At 36.3% G+C, this 18,336-nt stretch overlaps 3 protein-coding genes across 4 annotated transcripts in view; all 3 read left to right on the top strand.

The window, feature by feature from the left end:
- The first annotated feature begins 1,011 nt into the window (after positions 1-1,011).
- LOC109217760 (putative WEB family protein At1g65010, chloroplastic) lies at positions 1,012-7,077 on the top strand. Of its 2 annotated transcripts, none has more exons than XM_019382030.1 (6): positions 1,012-1,576; positions 2,225-2,384; positions 3,684-3,989; positions 5,088-5,264; positions 6,070-6,288; positions 6,380-7,077. In XM_019382030.1, the coding sequence occupies exons 1-6, from the start codon at positions 1,212-1,214 to the stop codon at positions 6,929-6,931; spliced, it is 1,779 nt and encodes a 592-aa protein (XP_019237575.1). In that variant the 5' UTR covers positions 1,012-1,211; the 3' UTR covers positions 6,932-7,077. The 2 variants fall into 2 exon arrangements, with proteins under 2 accessions (XP_019237575.1, XP_019237574.1); XM_019382029.1 differs by having other exon boundaries at positions 2,222-2,384.
- Positions 7,078-13,893: 6,816 nt separating this feature from the next.
- On the top strand, positions 13,894-18,003 carry LOC109217757 (pentatricopeptide repeat-containing protein At5g38730). The gene is made up of 2 exons (XM_019382024.1): positions 13,894-13,980; positions 15,030-18,003. Exon 2 carries the CDS (start codon positions 15,183-15,185, stop codon positions 16,953-16,955), a length of 1,773 nt encoding a protein of 590 aa, XP_019237569.1. The 5' UTR covers positions 13,894-13,980; positions 15,030-15,182; the 3' UTR covers positions 16,956-18,003.
- The window catches only part of LOC109217758 (adrenodoxin-like protein 2, mitochondrial), a 9,743-nt gene continuing 5,308 nt past the window's right edge, over positions 13,902-18,336 (top strand). The window contains exon 1 of the mRNA XM_019382026.1: positions 13,902-13,980. Within this exon, the coding sequence (XP_019237571.1) occupies positions 13,927-13,980 (54 nt within the window). The 5' untranslated portion in view covers positions 13,902-13,926. The remainder of the gene's footprint in view (positions 13,981-18,336) is intronic.

The following is an 18,336-nucleotide window of genomic DNA, read 5'->3' as shown; positions in this document are numbered from 1 at the left end:
TAAATTGAGTTTACAAAATTTATATATTATCATGTCAACTAAAACATAATTATATGTAAACTTTTTTTAATAAATAAGATTAGTAACTTAAAAAAATATCTTATAAGTTACGTGCTACGACCTGAAAAAGTACACTTAAGTGTAAAAATTCTTTACACTATTATATAGAAGAATGAACTTGCATATATTAAATGGTAAGAACTTTTATATTATTAGATCATCTAAAAAAAATACTAACTATAAGAGTTGTACGGAACATAAACAGGTACATGTAGAATAAGACAAGCGACTTATTACAATTTAAGTATAATTACTATAAGAATAACATACCCAACATATTCTTACAATGTGCAAGGGCGAAGCTAGCTCATCAAGTACGGGTTCGGCTAGACCCAATAGATTTGGTCCAACATATGTATTCGTCTTAAAATATCCATTGAATATATACAGATTATTAATTTAGAACAAATAACTTAGGAGTCGTTTGGTTGGAAAGAAGTTATTTCATGATTAATTATCCCGGGATTAGTTATCCCAGAGATTAGTTATTCCACCTTTCCATGGGGACAAAAAAAAATACTACAATCCTGGGATAACTAATCCCGGGATTAATTATACAGCAATTTTCTCCCAACCAAACATGGGATAAAATCATCTTAAATTTAATTTCGGGATTAATTATTCCTTATCACTCATACCAAATGAACCCTTAAAAGGACTAGAACCCCGAACCTATAAGCTTCAAATCCTGACTCATCTCTGACAGTGTGGGGTCTGAGGAAGATAATATGTATACCGGCCTTACCCTCCGCGGCCTTACCCCTACCTTACGGAGGTAAATAGAATGTTTCTAATAAACCATCGGCTCAAGAGAAGTTAAGCATAATTACTAGGATAAATTAAGACCTAAGCATAATTACAAAAATTTAAGGGCAATATTGTCATTTCACACTACCCCACTCTATATATGTGTATATATATATAAACGTTTATATTCATTTCCTCTAGGCTCTAGTCAGTCTTCAGTCTATCCGTTAAATTCAAATTTCTCCCACCAAATACTGCAAAAAGCAAGCTCCTTGTTTCACTAAACAACACAAACACAACACTGAGATTATCATTGACTAGACATAGAAAAAACCAGAGAAACAAATACAGAACACAGATACAGATAGTGAAATAGATATAGAGAGAGAAAGAGGTGAGAGAAAATGTCGTCAACAACAACAACAACAAGAAAACCAAAATGGCAACCAACACCACCACCACCACCAAGTCCAAAAATACTCCATTTTCCCCGCAGAAGTCGCCGGAAAAATCCCAAAAACACCACAACAAAAAACACAAAAAGAAAACATCTTTATAATATGTGCAACCCTTTAGAGTTACATGAGAAATATTATTACAAAGGGAGGTTAGAAAGTTTATTTGATCAAGAAAGAGAGTTTCATGGAAGCTCTTCATCAAATGTGCATATAGTGGTACCCACTACTTCTACCTCTAATTATACTGCAACTGAGAGGAGGGAAAGAGTTGAAGAACAACAACAACAACAACAAGAAGGTGACAGAGAGAGGTTTGTAAAATCATAAACTTTTATGGACCAAATTTCATATTTTAACATAAAGTTATGATTTTTACAGTTTCTTAAAAAATGGGGTTAATAAATCTTGCTTGAATTTATGTAAATTTGATTTTTAGAAGACCCTTTACTCTCCTATAAATGTCTGTGGAATTTAAAAAAATAATGAACTAAGTTTTAGTAATATTTTAACATAAAGTTATGATTTTTATAGTTTCTTAAAAAAAATGTGGCTAATAAATCTTGCTTGAACTAACTCAAATTTGTTTTTTAAGAAGACCCTTTACATCTGCTATGAATTTTATATTGACATATTAACATTTAGAGTAAATTAATAGCAAGAATGCTGCTTTTTGACATAGAAATTGTCTATGTTTTGGTGAAAGGTGGAGTTTTGTGGAATAAAAAAACTTTTATGGAACAAATTTAATATTTTAACATAAAGTCATGATTTTTACAATTTTCTAAAAAATGGGGCTAACAAAATCTTCCATGAAATTAATATAAATTTTGTTATGTTATTTAAGAAAACCTTTTAATCTGTTATAAATATTACTAGAATGATAGCAAGAATGCTGATACTATTTATTTTGAAAAATTGATTCTTGACATAGAAATTGTTTTATGTATTGGTGGCAGCAGGGAGAGGTTAGGGGAGGAGAAGTGGAGGTTTCAGGCAGAGATGTTAAGGGCAGAGTGTAATTTCTTAAGAATGGAAAGAGAATTTGCTCTGAAGAAATTGGAAAGGAATAGAGTTAAAATGGAGAAGACTCTCAGATCAGCTGTTCAGACTCTCATTTCTGTTAGTATATTTTTCTCCTTATTTCTTGAGAGTATTTTAAGTTCTTTGTATTGATAATGTAAAAAAATATTTACACAATAAGGTATTAAGTTCTTATCATACACATTAATCAATATTATAGTAACAGTGAGTGCTAAGAAGGGGAGTCTTGGAGCAACGGTATAGTTGTTTCCGTGTGATCTATAGGTCACGGGTTCGAGCCATGAAATCAGTCATTGATTCTTGCATTAGGGTATGCTGCCTATATCATACTCCCTTAGAGGGCGACCTTTCCCCGGACCCTACATAAACGCGGGATACTTCGTGCATTGGGCTGCCCTTTTTTAACAATGATAACTAACCTGATATAAGATAAAACAACATTGGTAATGTTATCTTTATAATGTCAAACATATAACTTAAATACAAATTGTAATAGTTGTAAGTACCAAATAGAATATATAGTCATGCATATATGTGTGTGGTGTTTTTCATGTGAAAACAATAACAACAATAACGAACCTAGTATAATCTCATGTGGTCAGGGGAGCTTAGTGTATACCCAGACCTTACCTCTACCTAGAAAATAAAAAAATTGTTTCACCCTCGACTCAAGAAAAAATGAAAAGAAAGTAGTAATAACAAATAATAATAACAAGAAGAAAATAGGAGAAACAAAGGAACAACACCAGTAGTAGAAATCTACCAATAATATAATATAAGACTAACAAGAAAAAGAGGAAAAAACCAGGGGTTTTCAGAGTTTTCATACAAGCCCACTGTCCAAGAAATGCACCACTGTTCAAAATTGGAAAATAGTACTCCCTCCATTCCAAATTAAGTGATTTTTTAACGGTTTTCACACAAATTAAGAAATTCACCTTTTATCATTAATTAACAATGAAATTGACTATATTAACCTTTTCTATCTCTTCACATAAATACTCCTAACACATACTCCAACACTATTTACTCCAAGGGCAATGTAGGAAAAAAATAATTAATCATTCTTGAAATCTGAAAAAATTACTTATTTTGGACCACAAAAAAAGGCAAAAAAATCACTTATTTTGGATCGTAGGGAGTAGTAGTAGAAGTTTTAATGGGGTTATGGTTTTCAAAATTGTCTATTTATTGAACAGAGTAGAACATTCGAAATGAAGTTTAAAAGTCCTTCAATTATTTTAATGTTTTGTTACTTTTGAGGAAGTTCAATGTCAATATAGTTCAGAACCTGAGTATCTTTTTATTTGTTTATATTATCTTTACTCCATAAAAAGGCGAAGTAAAAATTATACTTTTCTTGCTTGATTTTTGCAGGGGAAAAAGAAGATTTTTGAAGGAAAGAATGTGAATGCTGTATTGGAAGAAGAGATTGAAGATTTGGCAGAGAAACTTGAGGAGTTAAAGAAGAGTTGTAAAAGTAAAGATGTTGAAGTGAGACATTGCAGTAATTTTGATAAAAAAGCATGCCTTTTACAGAAAAGGTTAGAGAAACTTGGAGGTTTAACAGATGAAAAAACTCTCAAAGAATTACAACAATTAGCTCATCAATCAAACAATGAACTTGACAAAGAAAGTTGTGCTTCAAATGGCAATGACAAAAGCAAGAATACTCCCACTGATGTAAGTTTTTGGTTTTCTTTACCTATTATATAGTTTCCAAAAAGTGAGAAAAGTTGAAATCTTGATTAAGTATTAAACTTAAAAGAGGCTATAAAGTAAGTCATGCTTAGGTTTTAGGCAAATGATTATGCATTTTAATCAACTAAGTAAGTAAATATAAGCTTAATTAATAGCCCCAGAGACTTTTCTCGTTGAGAAGGGGAGCCTTGGCGTAATTGGTAAAGTTGCTGACATGTGATCAGGACGTCACAGGTTCGAGCCGTAGAAATAATATTTCGTAGAAATGTTGGGTAAGGCTGCGTACGATAACCCTTGGGATCTGGACCTTCCCCGGAACCCGCTCATAGCAGAAGCTTAGTTCACCGGGCTGCCCTTTTTCTTTTTAGACTTTTTTTGTTGAGAAAAGAACATGATAATTGGTTTTACTTTTGAATGTTGTGTGCATTAGTTCCTTATGATGGAGAATTATTTGAGAACTTCCTATCATTTGAAAATTTCACCTTGGAATAGGAATAGGGATAATTGGTAACTCCACATGGGCCATTAAAAAAAAGAAAAGAAAAAGGCAGCCGGCGCACTTAGCTCCCGCTATGCGCGGGTCCGGGGAAGGGCCGAACCACAAGGGTCTATTATACGCAGCCTTACCCTGTATTAAGAGGCTGATTCCACGACTCGAACCAATTTCTGAAGATGATAAATTTTTTGAAAGAGGCCAACAAGGGATGGTTATTTTTAAAATGATTTAACCTATGTGCACTACTAACAGTGTCAAGAATCTTTACACTATCAATATATTTTCTACCATATAACAGGCTTTCTACCACATCTTTAGGAATTTAGGTTATCAACTAAGGATAACTATGAATAGTTTGTTGTTGACGCAGGTCATCTTAATCTGATAATGTAAAAAAGTTTGTAGACTGTCGGTTTCTTGTTTACTTTTATAGTCATATACATAGATTATACATTAATTATACACAATTATACATATAGTATATATTCACCGGCTATTTTTAGTTTAAGTAGTAGGGTGGGCGGCTATTTGGGTTAATTCTTGGTTTTGTGGGAAACTAAAAAGTTAAATATAACATTTCGCAGGTGGAGGATCTAAGGAAGAAAATGGAAGGACTGTCAAAGGGTATGTTAGATAGAATGGAGGAAGAATATGGGGCAATACTTACTAGTACAGCAAACAGTTCTGTTGCCAGTTCTGCTTCAACTTCCAAGAGAATTGACTCTTTCACATCAACTTTTTCTACTAGACAACCATCTCAGGTAAAGTCAGAACAATGAAATGTTTTATACATTTAATTGTACTTCTTTTGTCTGTATCCCAACAATAATTTAAAACTCTGTAGAGCACTTATAATTGTAGTATTGTAATACTGAAGTTTTACTATTTTCTTCTGTTGTCCTTTAGTAAGATTAAGATACTGCTTTTAACGTTAGAGTTATTTTAAATTTATCAGCACCAAATGGTGGACCATATCAACATAAGATAAAGTCCTGTAATTGTAGAGGGACCTGGAAATGTTATTTTGCTTATTGTAGTTGTAGGTGTTGGATATGGCATTTTGATGATGTGACAGCCCTTATTTGACAATTTTATTTTATGTGGCAATCTGTAATTTTTGGCATCGAGTTGATGAATTTCTAGCTTCTCTGCCTTATTAAAGGTAGGGGTAAGGTCTGCATGCACACTACCCTCCTCAGACCCCACTTGTGAGATTACATTGGGTTTGTTGTTGTTGTTGTCGAGTTGATGAATTTCTAGATATTTTCATTTTATGCTATCTATAGGGATAGTTCATGTATTTTTAGGTATTGAACAAAGTTTTATGACTTTGCTGCAATAAATCCTTAGTTCGTTGATCATCCGTGTAAAACAACCCTAAAAAGAGAGTATTCCACACAACATCTCAAGAATTGGTGATAATCTTTTACTATGTTATAACATTTGACACTAAGAAATCAGAATTGAACATTTGCAATGTACTACTTGTCTTCATCATACAAAGAGTTCTATTCCTAGTTTTGAACTGATGAGATAGTTTTTGCACCCTTTCTTTCATACAAACAGGAGTTGATGCCACTCGACGAGAACAAATGCTCAGGGCGTTGCAAGGTTATAGTCCGAAGGATCGTAGAACAAGTGAGAGCTGAAACTGAACAATGGTCACAAATGCAGGAAATGCTGCAGCAAGTCAGGGGTGAAATGGAAGAACTGCAGGCTTCTCGCGATTTCTGGGAAAATCGAGCCCTTAATTTTGCTCATGAAATCCAATCTCTAAAGTCCACAGTAAGAATCTAATATAAAGTAGAATATAAAGTATAAAAAGTTCAGACACTATATTTTTGGAAAGTATTCTCATTGTCTTGGCTTTTTATAGGTGGAGGAATGGAAAGAGAAAGCACAAGCATTTGAAACCAATGCAAATGAGCTGCAGTGTCAATTATCTGCAACAAAAGAGGAGCTCGAAAAATCAAGGACAAAGAAAGCTATAACACAAGATCAGAGGGAGGTAACATCTACCCCGAGTTCGCCTCTGGTGTCACTAGCCAAACAAAAAGAGAAGGAGAAACGCGTACTGGGTTGTCGGTTGAAAGAAGAGAATGCCAATCAAAAGTTGCAAAAACAAAGAGGTGTGGAAGCGATCTCAACGAAAGATTTGGCGCCTGTTTCTTTAGGGAAACAACTAGAGAAGGAAAGTCGCATGTTTATGCATCGTCTGAAGGAAAATCGCGGAGCCAATGACAGGAGTTGTAAGCCGGAACTTTCGCCTGTTGGGAGAAGAAAAGAACATTCATGTAGCAAAGAATTAGGAGTACAGAAAAGGCTACCATTTAGAGATATTGGGAATTCTGCATCACCATTGTTAGTGAGGCAAAATAGTAAAGCAGTTTACCCTTTGCACAGCCCTGAGACTAGACAGGGAAATTAAAGGTTGTGAAAGTAAGGCAAATGACTTCCTTGCCTTAGCAGTTTTTGTCATGTTATTGTCTGCCTTAGTGAAATTTTGCTTAGTATTGAGTGGTGCAAGCCTTTTGTAAAGCAGACAATTTTGGGAAATAATAAAAGTATCTTCATTGCTCACTGTGCTGATTCTTGATCATATTATGACCCATTAAAGATTCTATTGCTTTTTCCTTTTTTCTTTTAAGTATTGTCTCTTTAGAAATGATAAATGACAGAACCAAAATAGCAACTTACCAAAAAAAGGGCAGCCCAGTGCACAAGGCATTCCGCATTCACGCATGGTCCGAGGAAGCGCGGCATCCCAAGGAGTGTCATGTAGACAGCCTACTTGTAACGACCCGACCGGTCGTTTTTAGAATTCACGCCTCGATCCCCTATTAACTGCTTCCCCTAAGTTTATTCTGCTATTTTATTTTGCCGGGACATTCGGTGTTGGGATTCGGAGTGTTTTGGGACACTTAGTCCCTAAATGAGAGCTTAAGAGTTGAAAAATGGTCCGTAATCAGAACAGTGTGAAGACGACCTCGGAATGGAAATCCGATGGTTCCGTTAGCTCCGTTAGGTGATTTCGGGGTTGGGAGCGTGTTCGGAATGTACTTTGGAGGCTCGTAGCTCATTTAGGCTTGAAATGCCGAAGTTTAAATTTTTTTGAAGTTTCCGATCCGATAGTGAGTTTTTGATCCGAGGGTCGGATTGGAATTTCGGAAGTTGCAGTAGCTCCGTCATGTCATTTGGGATGTGTGTGCAAAATTTCAGGTCATTCAGGCGAGGTTTGGTTAGGTTTTTGATCGAAAGTGTGTTTGGTTGGAATTTGAAGTTCTTAGGCTTGAATCTTTGATTAATTCGGGTTTCCAGCGTTGTTTAGGTGTTTTCAAGATTGGTACAAGTTTGAATAAGGTATTAGGTGGTATTGGTACTTTTGGTTGAGGTCCCGGTGGCCTCGGGATGATTTCGGGTGGTTAACGGAAGAGTTTTGGAAGTTGAGAAATAGCAGCACTGCTGCTTCTGGTATCTTTCCGCTTCTGCGGCTTGGGAACCGTAGAAGCGGAACCGCAGAAGCGGCCTTGGTCGTCGCAGAAGCGAGTTTAGCCCTCCCTCTCAGGAACCGCAGAAGCGGTCGCTATTCCGCAGAAGCGGAACCGCAGGAGCGTTACGTGTCCGCAGAAGCGGACTCTGGTCCATTAAGTGAAAACCACAGAAGCGGTTGCTTTTCCGCATATGCGGGACCGCAGAAGCGGTCCCTTGTCCGCAGAAGCGGAAATCCCTGGGCAGAAATAGAAATGTTGAGTTCATAAGTTACAAAATCAATTGAGAGCTCGGGAGAGGGCGATTTTGAGTGGGTTTTGAAGAGAAGATTTATTGGGTAACGTTTCTTAATCCCTTCTAGTTATATTTTATTATTTTGTAGTTAAATCCATCATTAAAATTCGAATTTAGGACTAAAATTGGAGGAATTTGGTTAGAACTTCTTAGGCCGAACTTTGGGATTTTGAGTGAGCATTTGACCTCCGATTTGGGAGATTTTTATATGGTTAGACTCGTGAGAGTACGAGGGTTCTGAAAATGTAAAAATTATCCGATTCCGAGATGTTGGCCTGAGGAGCGTTTTGGTCATTTTGCCTAATTTCACGCCTTAGCTTTGAATTAAATAGTAGAATCAGTTGCTTGAGATGTTATTTACAATGTGTGATTTAATTGAATAGATTTGGGCCATTTGGAGTCGAGTACTCGTGGCAAGTATGTGGTTGCTAGTTGACTTTAGCCGGCTCGAGGTAAGTATCTTGCCTAACCTTGTGTGGGGGACTTCCCCTTAGGATTTGAGTCTTCTTTGTTGATTGTATTCCCTGTACGCGAGGTGACGAGTGCGTGCTCGGATTTATTTGTGGAAAATTGCCCCTTTTAGGCTCTTAGGTACTTGTAATCACCGAATATGAAGTTGTTCTTGATACGATTGAGTTCCCTGTTATTAGTTTCACCTCTACATGACTTACTTGGAATTATTTGCCCTTTTTGGTTATTCTTGTTGCCTAAGACTTTTACTTGTTTAACTGTAGGCATTTACCCTTCTATAGTCACATTATCATTCCTAACTGCTTGTCTTTATCTGGAAAGCATTATTTCTATCTCTCGTGTAATTAATTGGCCTTAATTGGAAAGAAGTTAGATATCCTACGTTTAGTGGATACTTCCTTAATTGTAATTATTTGATTCATGTTAACTTCCTTGTTGTAGAACTGAGTATTATGGAAGCGTTGTTTCGTATTATCTCTCCCTTGTTGAGTTGTTCTTATCGCGCTTAGTATTTCCCTGTTACAGTTATCCCTTGTACGTTAGTTGTACCGTCTTTTGGAGAACGGAACCTCTCGAGTTGATTCTCTTGCTTTGTTCCTGTATATATATATTGTCATTTGTTGATATTGTGAGGCACGAGGTTTCTGCCGTGCGGTTGTAGATATTATGATGCACGAGGTTTCTGCCGTGCAGTTGTCAATATTGTGATGCACGAGGTTTCTGCCGTGCGGTTGTTGATATTGTGATGCACGAGGTTTCTGCCGTGCAGTTGTTGATATTATGATGCATGAGGTTTCTGCCGTGCGGTTGTTGATATGGTGATGCACGAGGTTTCTGCCGTGCAGTTGTTGATACTGTGATGCACGAGGTCTTTGCCGTGCTATTGTTGTCATTGATGTTTTGCACATGCGGCGTAATAAGGCAGGATATATTATATGCTTATATGTGGGTTGCGCATGTGGCGGGATAAGGTGGGAACATTGTGATGCACGTGTGGCGAAATAAGGCGGTGCTTATTATGTTACTAATTGCACACGTGGCGTAATAAGGTGGGCTATGTCAGGGGATGATTGTAGAGAATTGTGACGGCCTGTGGAGGCATTCTTATTTGTTTAATAATGTGATTGTGGGTTGCTCACCGGTATGAGCTTTATCGCTTGGAAGTTGTGAGGAAACATCGTACGTGCGGTCCGTCTCCTTTTCGTGTTTACTAGCTGGTAGAATTTTGTTAGAAACATTTGCACAAGCATACACGTAGCTGAACACCCCTATTAGAGGTGAATTCCTCCTGATTTTGCTAAGAGTAGAGGTACGCCCTCGTTTATCCATTATGTTAGTGAGAGTGGCCCTAGTTAGCCAGTTAGTTGTCGGTATGACCATGAGATTGATGGGGCACAGGATGCCAATTGTTAGATTTCATATGCTGGGTCTTCGCGAGTTGTGGTTTGTCCGAGACTTGGTGAAATTGTGGAAAGAGTTGGATAAGACCTTTGTGAACATCATTGTAGGATATGAGTTATTGACTTGTTTTCCCCATTGCTGTGTTGTGGCCTTAGGATTTGGATTGTGATTCTGCCGTCTTTCCTATCCTCATTTATTATATTCTCGTTGTTACTTGTTGTATTTTTTTCCCTTATTGTGAATTGTAGCATTCTTGGTCATTCATGCAGTCTTTACATATTTATATGTCATTTCCATTATTCCTATGATTATACTGTTTATTGACCGGTAGGTGCCTTGACTGTTCCTCGTCACTACTCCACCGAGGTTAGTCTTGATACTTACTGGGCACCGCCGTGGTGTGCTCATGCTACTCTTCTGCACATTTTTGTTGTGCAGATACAGGTACTTCCACTCAGTTCTGTCAGCCTTGGAAGGAGGCGTATCGGTAGAGACTTCGAGGTATATCTGCTACGTCCGCAGACCGAGGAGTCCCTTTCCAGTTTTCTATAATAAGTATAGCTCTTTCAGCATTTCTCCTTTGTATAGATATTCTTGAGTCAGAGCCTCTTATGTATCCCTTAGCTTGTGATTTGTGAGTTTCCGGATTTTGGGAATTGTTTTAGACTTGTGATATTGAGTTGTACTTGCCATGCGGCATTCAGTACAGTTTCCTTTAGATATTTGATTTGATTTTCTCTATTTTTCCGCAATTATTATATTTCCGCAAATGTTAGGCTAACCTGGTCATGGGGACCAGGTGCCGTCATGACATGTTCACGGTTGGTGAACTAGGGTCGTGACACTACCCTAATGCAAATATGAGTGGCTCCTTCCACGGCTCGAACCCGTGACCTATGGGTCATACCGAAACCATTTTACTGTTGCTCCAAAGCTCTGCTGAAGCAAGCAAACACAAGAAATATTTGTAAAACAGACCATAACTGCTGTGGACCAAAAAACCAAAGTAAAGTACGAAGAAACAGTTGTAGGTAGCTGCTCTAAAGGGTTGCTATTTAGGAATTAGCCAGTGCGTCATGAATTTCAGCTTTTCAGTCCAATTTTTCGGGACAAAAATGTCCTGAGTTGTCCTGAAGTTAAGATTTTTAATTTACAATTACAGGACAAAATAAGCACCGGTTAATTAAATCGCATCCCTGTAAATGACTCTCTGTGCACTTGCCAACAGTTGAAAATCACATTAAGGAAAAAAAGTGAAGAAATACATTTGGTGGGATCGTTCAGTATCATAGCCTGTTTGGCCAAGCTGCAAAAATCAGCTTATTTTGAGAAGTGCTTTTTTCCAAAAGTGCTTTTCTCAAAAGTACTTTTGGTGAGAAGCAGTTTGTGTTTGGCTAATTAGCTTGAAAAGCACTTCTGAGCAGCAATTAGTGTCTGGCCAAGCTTTAAAAAACTGCTTCTAAGTGTATTTTTCTCAAAAGTGCTTCTCAAAAAAGTGCTTTTGGAGAGAAGCTATTTTTTTCTGCTTCTCCAAAACTGCTTCTGCTTCTCCTCAAAAGCACTTTTTTTCCTTTCAAAAGCTTGGCCAAACACCTCAATTTTTGGCCAAAAGTGCTTTTGGCAAAAAAAAAAAAGCACTTTTGGCCAAAAAGAAGCTTGGCCAAACAGGCTATTAGTCTCTACATTTAGTTTGTATGATGTTTCTATGATAAAATCTTCAATATGACCCACATTTTTTATAATAATATTGTATTTAGGCCAACTTACACGTACATCATCTTCCGTTTGACCTGCATATATGCAAAATATTCGGGAAAATTTAAAAATAGCCAGATTTACAAGTGGTCGTTCAAAAGTAGCACAGTTTCAAAGTAATCGAAATTTAGTCACTTTTCATGTAAAGATAAATCTGAGCGAAAACACTGTTCAGAATCCGAAAAATACGCCAGTATATTATGCTGGAGTTCCATCATAAGTACACTAGAACTCCAGCATATTATACTGGAGTTCCAGCAAAGTATACCAGTCCAGTATAATATGCTGGACCGGTCTCTGTTGCAGCAAAATAGTGGCTATTTTTCATTGACTTGGTAAACGCTGGCTATTTTTGAATGACCAGTCCGAAAACTGACTAGACCGTGCTATTTTTACAAAATATTCATATCAAAGGCTTTTTATCGAACACAAGATTTTATTTACAATATTTGCATCTTAATTTTATAAACTTTAGGAATAGATGTCTGAAAGTTGATAGAGTGCCAAGCTAAACTTGTATGTCTTAAGTTGATTTCGAAATGGTTAAACCTACAAAATTTTATAACTTGGACTATGTATGACTCAAGGGGTTGTAATACAAATTATGTTGAAATTAGTTATGCTGGAATTAATTATTCTGGTATTATTTGTTATTGACTGTTTGGTATTATGTATTAGTCTTGGGATTGTCAATTTTATTGCTTTATCATGAGATCACTTTTTCACTCTTTGGCACCGGTATAAGTTATTCAAGCACTAATTTTAATCTTGAGATTAGTAACCAAATAAGAGATAAGACATTACTAAATTTATATCTCAGGATTATTTTTGTTTATCCATCGTGCCAAACGACCCCGAAACGGTGTCCCAAATTTGACTATATGTGCACTTGTCCCAAAATTGAGGACAACTTAACTCAGAATCAATTTGTTCAATACTCCCTCCGGTTCACAATAAGTAACCAATTTGCTTTTTTATTTTGGTTCAAAATAAGTGTCCAGTTATGTAATCAAGAAATAATTCAATTTGTTTTTACAAAATAACCCCTATGTACATATTCCTAAAAAGTTTTCTTACTCCTCACATTAAATGTTTAATTAAGGGTAGTTTAGTCATAGTAGGTATCTTTATATAGAATTTAATATTTTCTTAATGGGGCGTGCTAAAAACAAATTGGTCACTTACAGCTTGTTTGAATGGTTGTTCTTCATTGTATCGTAATGTATTGTTATCCCAAAACAATGTTTGTTTTGATTGTTTCATTAAAACTGGTTGTATTGTATTGTTAAATCCATTGTTCCAGAACAATGAAAAGTCCCATTTTTTGAAACAACCGATTTGGTGTGGTGCGATTGTTTCCATTTTTCTTTCCAATTATATCTTAACTTATTACTCCACAATTCTATTTTACCCTTTATCTTTTTATCTATAACCTACTTTGTCTTCTCCAGACCAATGCTAAAGGTGTTTGCCGTCTTCTGTTTTATTTTTTCTCCTAATTTGCTTTTAACTCAATTCTAATTAGTTGTGCTCCTTTGTTTTGCCTTCTTCTCTCTCGCTCCTTTGTTCTACTTTCTTAAGGTGTTTTGCCTTCTTCTGTTTTATTTTTTCATATTATTTTTATACATACTTTTTGATAAATTTAATATTTAAATAATTAAGGATATTTTAATAAACTTATCAGTTACAGTACGGTACGATACAACCAAACCAAACAACAAAATATTATTTAACAATAACAAACAATACAATCTATCCAAACATTGTATTCATAAAATGATGCGATACAATACAATACAATACGATACGATACAATACATTATAAAACGATAGGGAACAATGATCCAAACAGAGTGTTATTGTGAATCGGAGGGGATAATAAGCTAAATTTAGTTATTAATTATTTATTTATTTTAAAATTATTAGTCATGTACCTTATAAAAAAAATTACTTAGCTATCAACTACTCGTGGGAGTGTGACTACAGCAACCAAAAGTGATACTCGAAGTCCGAATGATTTCGAAAGATTCATCGCTCTCTCTTTTCTCCGGCGAAATCAAATTGCGGGTAACTTTCTCTCTCTACATTTTCTGCTTTCTTAGCTTTATCATGACAAAAAACCCTAATTCCTATCTCCAATTGGCTGTAATGGTAGAATCCGAATTCTTGAATTTGTGTTACAGTGATTTGTGTATCTACTCCCTAGTTCTTAGTTTATAAAACAGAGCCTCAAAATTCAATCTTTATTGGTACTTTATGATTTTCCTAAGTTTAATTTTGCAGTCATATATATATATATATANATATATATATATATATATATATATATGTGTGTGTGTGTGTGTGTGTGTGTGTGTGTGTGTGTGTGTGCGCGCTCTCTCTCTCTCTCTCTCTCTCTCTCTCTCTCTCTCTCTCTCTCTCTCTCTACGTCTCTCTCTATCTTTCACATGTCCAATTCCTAAGGACATTGGTCCAGAACAGCTAGCAGAATTTTAGGGCTCCAGATGAATAGAAATTCTATAAGTTAATAGTTAGAAACTGTAGTGTAGGACCTAAAATAAGGGTCACTTTTAACTGCTGGAAGAACTTTTCAGCCATTTACTTTTGGATAATAAAATAGAGAAGAAGAAAACAAAGATATGTGTGTGTGTGCGTGTATAAGCATATTGTTGGATTAGGTATAAGGTATTTGTTTTGTGTCTGAAGAATCGGTTGGTGAACCAATTGCTGGCTAGACATCTATATGCGGAAGTTGCTTTGGAGGAAAATTGATATAAATCAAGCGCCAATCGACTTCCAGTAGTTTGTTGCCATGGAAACTTAACAGTGTAACCAACCAGTTATAGGAGGACAGAAATAGGTGGTAGGAGCTATATGAACATATCTATACTTATAGCATAGGCCGTTTCTTTGTACCAAAAAGCCATTTTTGTTCAATGGGTTGGCATAGGTCGTTGACCTTTTAGATGCAGGCTTTGATTCATTATATCGTGACAATGCTTGTTTTTCTGTTTATGTCTTTCTTTTTGGTAGTTACCGATAACTTTTTGTTTACTATATCTGAGTTCTTACTCTGAAATTATCTTCTCTCTTTGGTCATTATATTACTTTTGCAGCAAACATCGACGAGTCTGATGACTGATATGTCGAGAATCGGTACTCAATTATTTTTTCTGCATCTTTGAATCGCATAATGATTTGAGCAAAAACTGCTAGAAACCTTGGAAATCAGTGGGTGTTGAACTTTGGGTGGCTTATCTTTCTTATCCATGGCCAACCTGTTTTGTGCAAATGTTGAAAGTGAAATGGTCAAAGCTGTTGCTGCAGCTGTCCTCAAGGGAAACTGGGACAATCTTTTGAAGCCTAAAATCGGTTCATTTGTGACTTCCACCATTATTAGTCAAGCCCTTCTTGATATATCACAATATTGTTTCTCCCGTTCATGGTCATTCTTTAAGTGGGCTGAATCAGTTCCCAATTACAAGCATTCTTTGCAATCTTCTTGGACTATGATTTACATACTCACCAAACAAAAACACTTCAAAACTGCACAAGATATGCTTCAGAAGGTGGCGCGTAAAGACTTTTTATCATCGCCGACAGTTCTGAATGCCCTTGTGAGCTCCAATCAGGACAAGGATGTGAACTCGCATCTTTTAAGTTGGTTGGTTATTTTCTATGCTAATTCAAAGCTACCTCATGATGCAATTCAAGTTTTTGAGCATATGAGGGTTTGTAAGCTTATGCTCCATACACATGCTTGTACTACCCTTCTGAATTCATTGGTCAAGGATGGGTTGACTGATACTTTATGGAAAACTTACAAAAAGATGCAAAAAATGGGGGTGGTTCCAAATATATATATCTACAACGTGCTTATGCATGCCTGTTGTAAGTCTGGTGATGTAGAGCGGGCTGAAGATTTGTTGAGAGAAATGGAGTTTAAAGCTACACTTCCTGACCTTTACACATATAACACATTGATATCATTGTACTGCAGGAAAGGCATGCATTATGAAGCTTTGTGCGTGCAGGATAGGATGGAAAGAGCAGGAGTATGTCCTGATATTGTAACCTATAATTCCTTAATTTACAGTTACTGTAGGGAAGGGAGGATGAGGGAGGCTATGAGGCTTTTCAAGGAAATTAAAGACGCAACCGCTAACCTGGTTACTTACACTACATTGATAGATGGCTATTGCAGAGCCAACAGTGTTACTGAAGCTTTGAGATTGAGAGATGCAATGGAGGCAAAGGGTTTGTATCCAGGGGTTGTCACTTACAACTCAATTCTACGGAAATTGTGTGAAGAAGGTCAGATGAAGGATGCAAATATACTATTAAACGAGATGAACGAGAAGAAAGTTGTACCTGATAATGTGACATGCAACACTTTGATTAATGGTTACTGCAAGATCGGGGACATGAGATCTGCTCTGAAAGTGAAAAATAAGATGCTGGAAGCTGGTCTAAAACCTGACCGCTTCACTTACAATGCTATGATTAATGGATTTTGCAAGGCAAAGGATATAGATGGGGCCAAAGAAATCTTATTCAACATGGTTAGTGTTGGACTTTCTCCCAGTTATTACTCATATTCGTGGCTTGTGGATGTTTACTGCCACCAGAATAATGATATAGCAGTTCTCTCATTGATAGATGAGTTTATAAGAAGAGGTTATCTTGTTGACATATCCTTTTATAGGGCAATAGTAAGGAGATTGTGCAAGAGAGGTAGAATTGATAGTGCTGAAAAAGTTTTCCACATTATGCAAATAAAGGGAGTTCTTGGGGATAGTCTAGTATATGCTACTCTTGCATATGCTTACTTTAAAGTGGGGAAGCTTGACGCTGCTTCATATTTGTTAGACGAGATGTACAGAAGAAGGCTAATGATAACTCTCAAAATCTACAAAAGTTTTAATGCTTCTTACTCTGATGAGAATAGCCTTTTAGATATGTTTTGGAGTAATGCGGTGCAAAGAGGTCTGATTTCAAGAACCGTTTACAATGACATCCAGCAATTAAATATACAGTCTTAGAAACAAATTGGCTGCAGAAGCCTTTGATTCTTGAGCGATGGTTATAGTAGCTGGATGGTGTGACATAAGCATCGGCACTCTATGTTGTTTGTTATGATTCTAATTGTTATGCCCTCACAAGCTCCTATTGGAAATATGAGGAGAGCACACACTGTCAACTTCTCTCTATTATAAACTTGTGATGCCAGGCTAGACTATTTATGGAAAAGTCTGCATATGTCTTTGTTTCTGCACGTCCAACTACTGATCCGGATAGCACAAGGAACAAGGGATTTATTGGATGAAATGCCATGTGAAAAGATTGGTGAACAAACGGCAATGATTATAGGATACATGCAACATTATAGGGTGGAAGTTCATTGGAAGCTTTTTTATCAAATGACTGTTCGCGATTGGTCAAAGCGGACAGGATAAGGGCAAGAGTAAAAGAGTGCAAAGCAGAGAAACTACAATGATGCAGTAAACATTAGCAGCATTTCTTCTCATTAGGCAACAGGCAGTGGAGATTCTACTATGGATATGACTAATGGGCCTGCCATGAAATCAGTTTGTATTACTTGGACAATTGAGCCATTAAGCATGATCTGAAATGCATTCATGAAATTTTTTTGATTTGCCAATGTTGATGCCTAGTATTCTCTTGATTCTTGAAATAATATCAAGGTCTGACAAGGCTCTTGGTTTTTGCGCGAAGGCCGACGCATTTTAACAGGGCATCCATGATGGGGCTAAGTGATGCGTCGATGCATTCATATGGTGGCCATCACATGAGATCCTTATGTTAAGACGTAGAAGATGGATGATATAAAAACAGGATATTTTTACAGTGTTATTTTCTTTTATTTAAATTGTAACCAGTTACTTTGTACCATTTCCTCTAACTAATGTGGCCAATTTAGCCATAAAGTGGGTTGCAAAGTGAGGAACTGCAGTATTTTGTTGTTGAGAAATTTGACAAGCTATACCTTGCTGGTCAAGAGAAGGTAGATTGGATAAAATTTTATATATGCCAGGATTATTACTGGAATTGACGGAGGACAAACATGCTCACTTTTGGCAATTTTTAAGAATCAAAATTGTTCAAGAATATATTTAAGGGGCTACAATAAGCCTATTCAAAATTAAGAGAGCATTTGTCATTTTCTCTGTAATTTTACAAGGAAATTATAACCACTAATACCAAAAAAAAAAAAAAAAAAAAAACTTAGGAAACCAAACCAGCCCTAATAGGCTCTATTTCATTTCTTCAAAAAAAAAAAACGAATATGTAGAAGTATTTGCCACCTAACAAAAAAAAAACCAAACTAGAAAACGTAACGGTAGTTTACTATAATTCGCACTCCCAACTACGTACTAAACTAACCAACAAATAACGTTAGGG

The sequence above is a fragment of the Nicotiana attenuata genome, unplaced genomic scaffold (genome assembly GCF_001879085.1).
Source record: "Nicotiana attenuata strain UT unplaced genomic scaffold, NIATTr2, whole genome shotgun sequence".
Classification (NCBI taxonomy): domain Eukaryota; kingdom Viridiplantae; phylum Streptophyta; class Magnoliopsida; order Solanales; family Solanaceae; genus Nicotiana; species Nicotiana attenuata.
The sequence above is the reverse complement of the archived record's forward strand: the minus strand, read 5'-3'. Positions and strand labels throughout refer to the sequence as shown.

Excerpts from the sequence above, each read along its gene's own strand:
- LOC109217757 (XM_019382024.1), top strand. The coding sequence starts at position 15,183 with ATGGCCAACCTGTTTTGTGCAAATGTTGAAAGTGAAATGGTCAAAGCT.
- LOC109217760 (XM_019382029.1), top strand. The coding sequence starts at position 1,212 with ATGTCGTCAACAACAACAACAACAAGAAAACCAAAATGGCAACCAACA. Across the intron at positions 2,385-3,683 it reads CTGTTCAGACTCTCATTTCT|GGGAAAAAGAAGATTTTTGA; the intron begins GTTAGTATATTT and ends TGATTTTTGCAG. Across the intron at positions 6,289-6,379 it reads TCCAATCTCTAAAGTCCACA|GTGGAGGAATGGAAAGAGAA; the intron begins GTAAGAATCTAA and ends GGCTTTTTATAG.